Raw genomic sequence first — 9122 nt, 5'->3', positions numbered from 1 at the left:
TTTACATGGCAATCAATCAATTATTAGCCAGCCTATCAAAATCAAAATATCCATGCTAAGCCACACCAATAGGGGCACAGATGTCCAGGAGCTGAACTTCCATCTCGAAAATGACACCACCACTCACCCGCAGGGGGTCTGACCATCCTCCTCCGCCACGGCAGCTCAAAACGCCGACAACACGAGTAAGCGCAAACTCGAGGCTGCATGTCATCAGGGGCTGCTGGTGGCTCCTCCCCCATGATAACGCACAGCCTCGAGTTTGCGCATACTTGTGTTGTTCATGTTTGTTCATGTCTGGCCTGTCAGGTGGAGATTCTGCTATCGGAGGTAAGTATTGGGAGTATTTGGACGAGTACGAATACTCGTCCAAATACTCGATATCGGAACCAATATCGATACTAGTATCGGTATCGGTGCATCCCTAGCTACTTACATTTGGCTTGGCTACCTAGACACCTGTGCCCTCCTCCCACAAAGGGTTAAACTGGTCCCTAGACAAAAAATAAAATAACAGTTGATAGAACAGTCAATGAAAAAGAGTCTGCAGTTTCCCTTAAACATGACGGCAAAGTACAAAGAGGAAAACACTGACACGGGGAAATCTGTAGTGAAATCAATTAATTCTAACATGTTTTTGGTACATCTAGACTGAATGGTAACGCGCGGCTGCACCGTCTTTCGCGGTTTCTGCCAGAACAGGTTGTGCCTGCAGATTTTAAAACACCAGGGTTCGATTCACAGACAGAATATCCTTCCAGGTGAAGAAACAAAAGGCGAAAAAAAAGAAAAAAAAAGGCAAAATTGCAGCTGCGAGGTAGTAAGCCTCCGATGCCGAGACGGTCCCGGCGGCAGGCCGCGTCTGGATGAAAGGCGGAAGTCCTGAGTCCTGCGCATTCTCACGCAGTAGCCGGAGTGGTATCTAAGGTTATCAAAGCTTGTGGCTGTGGGGGACATCTTTAATCAAATGTAATTTCCTACGCTACAGCGATGAATCTTACTGTGCCCGCATGAAGGTACTTCTTCACCAGTGACACGCTTACATGTCTGGGAAAAACGCAACGACCGCGACATGTCAGAAACGTTTGGCGAGTGCTGAAGCGATCTTAACGGACCACTAAAACTTACAAAAATGGACAGCTAGTCATAGCGTGGTGACTATTGACAGTTTAAAGTGGACCTTTCAGTAATTTTACAAGTATGCATGAATGAATTCCTCACATGTCCCAGTAACCATATCATTTTCCACCTTTTATCAATAAAAAGCTGCCCATGGGCTCCAGTTCATGACTTGGCCTTGCCTGAAATTATATCAAGCTGTTTGAAGCAGTTCCTCAGTCTCCCCCCAGTGATCCATCCTTAATGTAGTATTAGCTAGGAATGCACCAATACCTTTTTTCCCTGATTGAGTATGAGTACCAATGCTTTTCCTCAAGTACTCACCGATACCAATTACTGATACCTGCCATGTGACAGCTTTCCAAAATAATACAGACTAATGATTTTAGGACAGTGGTAGAGTGCCAGGGCCCGGTCACAGCTCTGACTGCTGCAACCCTGGCAGTTCTGCCACTGACTCCAAGTTGTAGAGGGACTACAAATCTCAAAAATACATTATATAGCAATGCAGAATACCACCAGCTAGTTTTACAGGAGTACAAATCTCCGCAATACATAATACAGTAATGCAGAATAATACCATTAGCTATAGATGAATACAAATCTCAGCAATTCATTATACAGCAATGCAGAATAAAGTACAGGACAGAAACAGCAGGCAATATTCCTAAAGTAATTGTGGAGTTCAGGTGCAGATTTGCTGCACCTTACCTGTACATAAAGTGCTCTGCTGCTTCTCTGCTTCGGGGTGCCATCCTAAATGTTTCCATTAAGATAGGGAGATATACGAATGGTCTCAGGAGGGGGCCATGTGTGGAGAGTTTCAGAAGAGGGAGATGTGCAAAGGGTCCCAGGATGGGGAGATATGTGGAGGGTCTCAGGAGGGGGACATGTGCAGAGTATCTCTGGAGAGGAGATGTGCACAGGGTCTCAGGATGGTGAGATGTGCGGAGGGTCTCAGAAGGGGAGGGTGTGTGGAGGGTCTCAGGAGGGGGGATGTGTGATGGAGAGGGAGATGTGTGGAGGGTCTCAGGAGGGGGAGATGTGCGGAGGGTCTCAGGAAAGGGAGATGTGCGGAGGGTCTCAGGAGGGGGACATGTGTGGGCCAGCAGAAGCGCTGTAAAACAGGGGCGCCTTGTGGTTCCCAAGAAGGCTGCTGAGAGATCCTAAGCAAGCGCGGGACCTAAGACAGCCACTTAATTTGCATAAATGAAAGCGCCACTATTGGTTTTGGGTAATGGAGCATTTGCAAGTACGAGCAACATGCATGCACATTACCTAGCGAGCGTAACATGAAAAAATACTGGTGACATGTTCAAGTGTGCAGTTTAACCCTGTAGAAGTAGCAGCCATTAGACCTCACCCCATTTCCGGATTCGCGGTAAGGCTAGTTGGTATCACCCCTGGCCACCTCTCAGCCTACGTGGCCTGCTCGGATTACTGAAGCCTTTCTTCGGCGGCGTTGTAGATGAGGCCCGCCAGTTATCTTGGCCGTGCTTAATCGAACTGGCTTCAATTTAGATTTCATTATTTTTACACGTGATAAGCAATGGCACATTATGTTTTAATCTATTTCTGTAGAACCAGCATCTCATCTTCTCACAAAGCCCATTTCAGAGGGTGTAATGAATATTTATGACCCCAGACAACGGGAATCTGACATTTAGTGAAATGTAAAGGTAGCGATTCCGAGGTAACTATTGATTTGCGGAGCGACTGGCTTGCACGGTGATTATGCTGTCTGGTGTAGAGCGGCTTACTAACAATAACCCCGGATTGAGCTATTCCAGGTCTTTAACTTCTCTATCAAGATGACAATCTGCGATTTAAGCACACCCAACGCACGCAGCAAGCGGAAGGCGGCCATTTTGTGGCTCGACATACCGGAGGAATGGCGCCAATCAAAATAACTGCAAGGCAGTGACATTTCGAGGCACGGTTATGATTCATGAATGACGCAGGACAATTTAACTTTGAGCCTAGAAATCAGCTGAATGTAGTCCAAGGGCATCAAAACAAAAGGTGTGCGAAGTCTTAGGCCTCATTCACTCAGCTTAGAGTCGGCCCGTACAGATCCGTGCGGCGTGCATGACCGTATCAGACCGTTCCCGTTAAGGGCAGGTGCTGCGTGTGATTGTAAGCAGCAGCCTGCTCTTCCCTATGGGAGGACGCGGCCTTACGCCGCTGAACGCTCACCTGAGCTGCACATCCGTGTGGGTGTCTGTACTCAGACGCAGACAGGATGGATCCTGTGTGCGTCCGAGTATGGACACCCACACGGATGTGCAGCTCGGAAGAGCGTGCATCGGCGTACGGCCGCGTCCTCCCATAGGGAAGAGCAGGCTGCTGCTTACAATCACACGCAGCACCTGCCCTTAACGGGAACGGTCTGATACGGTCATGCACGCCGCACGGATCTGTACGGGGCGACTCTAAGCTGAGTGAATGAGGCCTTACAGTTCTTTCATTAGAAAGAAGCAACAGCCTGAGTAGTAAAGCATATGTGCTGCCAGCATGCTACAGAGAAGCTCCCTTGATCTGGAAGCAGCAGTATCTCTGCAGAATCCTGACACACCCCATAGTGTCAGACCCATGCAAGCAAAGCTCATGCTCTTTGCTGATTGGAGAGCTCCGGCTCTGACTAAGCACCTGTCATGTATTTAGCTCATTTAAACTGAAAGTTCAGTTGGTTTTTAAGAAACTACATCTCCATCTAAGGCTGCTCTGTTCAAAGGGGGAGTCTGATGGGAAAAGGGGGGCTCTGATGGGAAAAGGGGGGCTCTGATGGGAAAAGGGGGCGCTCCGATGGGAAAGGGGCGCTCCGTGTGGAAAGGGGCACTCCGATGGGAAAGGGGCACTCCGATGGGAAAGGGGCACTCCGATGGGAAAGGGGCACTCCGATGGGAAAGGGGCACTCCGATGTAAAGGAGGACTTTAATGTAAAGAGGGGGTCTCTGCTGTGAAAAGGGGACTCTGATGGCAAATGGGACCTTCATTTGAAAAGGGGACTACATTGTGAAAAGAAAACTGATGTGAAAGGGGGGATTCATACGGTTTTTGTGATTTTGCCCTCTTTAAATTCATACCATTCCCTATCTAGAATAAGGGTGTGGTATGAATTTTATATATATTGGGGAGGAATTTGTCATTTTTTTACATTTTATACTGAGGTGCCCCCACATTTTGCATACTTTTAAACAGTGCAAAAAGGTTAACAAACACTGGAATCAACTACCACAGCATTGCAGCATTGTACAAATTGTTACTTTGTAGCTGAATAGTGCAAGTTGTTTCCACCACACTATAATGGTCGCAGAGACCAAGTACACAACATCTACAAGCGGCAATGAATTTTTCTTGCAGGAACTCATAAAAACCTTTCCGACAAAGGCCGTAGTAGCCAAAGTGCCGGCCTGAGCAACGTAGTTTCATAGTTTATTCTGAAATAGCAAACTCTTCATCTTTTCATTGGGTCCCCCCCCCCCCTCATGCCTCCCTTTGATGAAGTCTTCAGCTTACTTGTAACAACTCTTTAAGCTTTACATTCCCATCATCCTTTGGCCTGCATCTCATTTGCACAATGCGGTTATGCGGTGATGCTCCGCTCCCTGCCAGGCGGTGTTAAAAACAGCTGCAACTATTTCACTCCGACACCTCGATCTCAGCAAACTTTAGAGCAGAAATTGTGAACAAGTGCTGGCAAGGTGTTTTATTCCCCATTGTGCTTCAAAATCAGCACTTCCAAAACTAACAGCTCACTACTTGCAAACACTCCTTACACAGCTTGGAAACAACACAGTGGTAATTGATTTTCAAGCCTAAATAGCCGCTCTGATTATTCCTTCTAAGGTTCTGCTAACAGCTGTTCATAGGGAGCAGTGAAATCGAAGAAGTGGGCGTTGGTGGGGATTGAACCCAAGACCCCACAGCTGCAAAGCAAGAACGCTGTAAGACTATACCTGGCCGTGTGGAGGCTTCTGCGCACGTGTATACGCCTGTCTTCCGCATTTGCTGGAAATGGGCGCTATTGTGCATGCACAATCAACGCACGTGCCAGCGGAAACGTGCTAACGTGGCGCACAGGAAGTGATGCAGCTTCTCTGGATTGATGGCCCTATTTAAACTTGCCAATCCTATGGATCATTGCTGAATGGTCTTTCAGCTCCTGTGTGTCTGTTCCTGTGCCTCTGTCTGTTCCAGTATTCTGCTGCCTGACCCGGATCTTCTTGACTACGCCTGACTGCTGCCGCCCCTGACCTCTGCTTGCTCCTCGACTACTCTTCTGCCTGCCGCCTTGTACTTTGCTGCCCGATCGGTGTTGACTCTGGCCTGCCTGACTCGTCCTGCTCCAGCCGTGTTCCTGTGGTCTTCCCAGCTCCATCTACACCTGCTTCCTTGGAGACGTTGTCCCCTCCTCCTCCCCTGCTGCTGACCACGGGCCCCACCTCCTCCTCAACTGCCGGGTCCAGCCTGCTCTACCGCCGCTGCTGGCTCTCATTGACTCCGTGGTAAGGAACGCGCTGCTGCACAGATTACCGTCAGTGATCTGAGCAGCGGCGTGTTCATCTTCAGACGCCAGTGAAAGCCACCAGCAGAGGATCCCATAGCGACCCAGGCGGCCCGCACGGCATCTGGCCGGGCCCCACTCTGCCCGGGCTCCATAGCGGCCGCGTGGGTCGCTATGGTGATTGTTACGCCACTGCCCTGCACCCTCTGGCACCGGTGCTGCTCTCTGTCCTCTCACTCCCTGTCACCACTCTCAGGGGTGAGGGACAAGAGTTGAAAAGGAGGCCTCCTCACTACTCGATTCTCTACCAGGTACATGATAATAATGATAAACGCTAACTACTATTTTTCAGCGTCAAATCTTATTTGTTTATTTATTATGGGAGAAATTTTAAAAATGCAGCAGTTGGTCAGTTTTGATTATACTCCCCCCCTCAGAGTACCCACATAGCTATGCACCACTATGTCCATGTTAATAACAGCAAAGGATTATGGGATTGAATGAACAGGTAACAGCGATACAGGCTTATTTGGATTTTTCTGTGATATAACTTGTATATAATGGCACATATGTAGTCTAACCTCTCAGGAATTGATTTTTGTGTTCTTATTTACTTGTACACATTGTAACGTGATAGAAACATCAGCAATAAACTTTTTACGGTAAACTCCAAAACAAAGACTAGAGGCCACCACCGAAAATTGGTGGAGAAAAGATTTAAGGGGTTTTTTCGCTGCCACAAGCAGTGCTATCAGCTGAGAGTGTTGAATCATTCAAAAAGCACGTGTACAATTTCCTCAGAGACCGTAACATACAGGAGTACAGGTACCCTACAAAACAAGATCACACATGGACTCAAACACACTCATACACATGGAGAATCACATACATACATACACGCAATAGGTTGAACTTGAGGGACCGGTGTCTTTATTCACCCTCAAATACGATGTAACTTAAACAATATTTTCTCATTTATTTACAAAGACAACTGTAGAATGTTCTCCAATTTGGGGTGCCCTGCTTTAATGATGGACAACGGAATCCTAAATAAGCGTTGGGTTTATTTACAAATAGGGATACACATACATTGTAATTACAATTAAGGGAAATGGAGAGGGGATTTGGAAGGGGAAGTAGGGATAGACATAGGGTTGCCACCTGTTCACCCAGACAGTACGGATTTTGAATGCTGTGTCATAGTTTCATGGTAGCTGAAATGTGATGTCATGTCATGATGTCAGGCAGACAGGAGCAACCAAAATTAAGATAGGGGCTCATGGCCCCCCACTGAAAATAGTCTTGACTGTGGTATTTACATATGAATGGGTGACGCTATTTACATATGAATGAGCCACAACTCGTTCTCCCAAAAAACTTTCTGTGCGCCGCTAGAGTGTTCGGGTTTTGCTGGAAGAAAAGGGGGCAACCCTAGATGGGCATTGAGGTTAAGATCCTTCAGCTAGCAACATCATTCTCTCTCTCATTCACACATGTCATGGCCTAGTCTCTGTGCACAGACCACTCCCTTCAAGCAGGTCTCAGCGAATCACACTCTTGATTGTAGAGTCCAGAAAGACTTTGTCTTGTCCAAGAGGTCACAAGGGTTACCATTATTCCTGCTTGTGAGCTAGGTTTGTGCATATGATCACACAGGAAGAAGGGTCCTTCATATGTCCCTGCCCCCATCCCAGCATGTATGCTGCATTGCTGAACAAGTGTGGGCAGTAAATACCAGCAGGGGGTCTGGATTATCCAAGGAGATAACAAACCTCAGGCATATCTTTATCCATCAGTGTCCCTGCCCCAAGAGCCCTTTGATGAACCTCATGTGTGTATCACAAGGCCACATGCTGATTGTTCAGGAGTGATCAGAAGTCAAGGAACACCTTTATATCAAAGCTTTTACATGGATATCAATTTTATCGGCTCCAACAACAACAGCGAACCATGATGATAATCAGAAGGATGTAGTTCATACAACTTTTGCAGCAAAATGAATCCTGATTGGTTGTTACATGTCGCTATGAGGCCTTACTAAACTATAGCCCACTCAAGGGCTCATATAGATGGGTTTGTGTTTGTGTCTGAGCTGCTCTTCTTACAAGTCAATGTGAATGCAAAAGCAACATGATGCAGCTTGAAGCATGACAGAAGCATCTTGAGGCAAAAATTAGAAAACTCAATAGCAAACCAAAGAAACCCCAAAACAAGTCAAACCAACTCAGCAGACCAAAGACTGCCAGACACAAGTCACATCAACTTGGAAACACCTGAAGATATTTAGCATTTGACCTTCTTTTGGGGGTACATACGTTCTAATTTCCCACCATTTGTATCATAAACCTAAATCACCCTCAAGTCACTTCTTGCAATATTAAGCAGCCTTGTCCTACCTCTGCTTGCGCTCTCCACGTGTTCGAGTTCTTCTGGAAACTTCAAGACCTCGGGGAATTTTTCTTCGCAGATTTCTGCCAGAAAATGCAGCAAGGTGGTCTTCTGGTCCGAAGATTTTGTGTCTCGAATCTGCCGGAGATCAGAAAATAATTGCATCATAACCCATGTATCGAAGCTTCCATTGCAAAGCAAAGACATTTCAGAATTGATTTAGGACAATGCAAGAAATCAGAACCTGAACATGCATCACTCACTGAGCCGTGTCTCTCCAAGGCCACTCAACAGCAGGATTTGGGGTTCGCCTCTGCCACCCGCAGGTTTCTCACAGCCTGATGCCCCTTTTTTGTAAATCGCCTGAGACCATTGTGGCCAAAGTGGGCTCACTTCCAACTCTGAGGAAGGACTCCTAAATATCCTTCTAACCTCATAGCTCTATATGCTCCCGGGATGTTGTAGGAGAACTTTGACCTCCGTCTTGTATAGCTATTCCACAAAGCAGATTTTTGTTCTGCACTCATACATCTCTACCCACGAATAATATTACAATGATTTCACATAATCTAGCTTGTAATTTAAAGTAATTCTAGAGTCAACTAAAAAAGGTAAAACATTTAAATAAACAAAAAGTTACGTATGACTGTACTTTGTGTACCTACAAACTCACACGTTGACCCTGCCAGCCAAGTCTGCTTCTTTTACTAGTGTCACAGTGCTACCCCTTCACTTCTGAGCAGTGTTGCCACCATCAGGCCAGCTGTGCCCATGTGGATGGACGAGCTGATGCTGATTTTTTGCTGCTGCAGTTAAATTACATTTACGGGTCTTTTCCCTCCCCCATCCCATGACTGGACAGTGAAAAAAGAACACTGATGAGCTCATCTCTATGCCACTCTGCTTTCTACTCCTATAGGTATCTCCATTATAACAGATGAGCACTATAGCACAACTGATTAGCTAAATCTGAGCTCCAGGCAGACATTAAAAGACATAGATTATTGTTTATCTTTATTTATTAACAGATCATTACATGTTTTTTTTTTTTCTTTAACTCAAGCAGTGCAAGTACCTCAATTTGATTTTGTATCAACATTTTGAAATC

At 46.4% G+C, this 9122-nt stretch overlaps 1 protein-coding gene across 1 annotated transcript in view; it reads right to left on the bottom strand.

The window, feature by feature from the left end:
* DIAPH2 (diaphanous related formin 2) overlaps nt 1–9122 on the bottom strand; it is a 909560-nt gene that overhangs the window by 394703 nt on the left and 505735 nt on the right. The window contains exon 22 of the mRNA XM_018576282.1: nt 8023–8152. Within this exon, the coding sequence (XP_018431784.1) occupies nt 8023–8152 (130 nt within the window). The remainder of the gene's footprint in view (nt 1–8022; nt 8153–9122) is intronic.

The sequence above is a fragment of the Nanorana parkeri genome, unplaced genomic scaffold (assembly GCF_000935625.1).
Source record: "Nanorana parkeri isolate BGI_ZX_2015 unplaced genomic scaffold, ASM93562v1 scaffold62, whole genome shotgun sequence".
NCBI lineage: Eukaryota > Metazoa > Chordata > Amphibia > Anura > Dicroglossidae > Nanorana > Nanorana parkeri.
The sequence above is the reverse complement of the archived record's forward strand: the minus strand, read 5'-3'. Positions and strand labels throughout refer to the sequence as shown.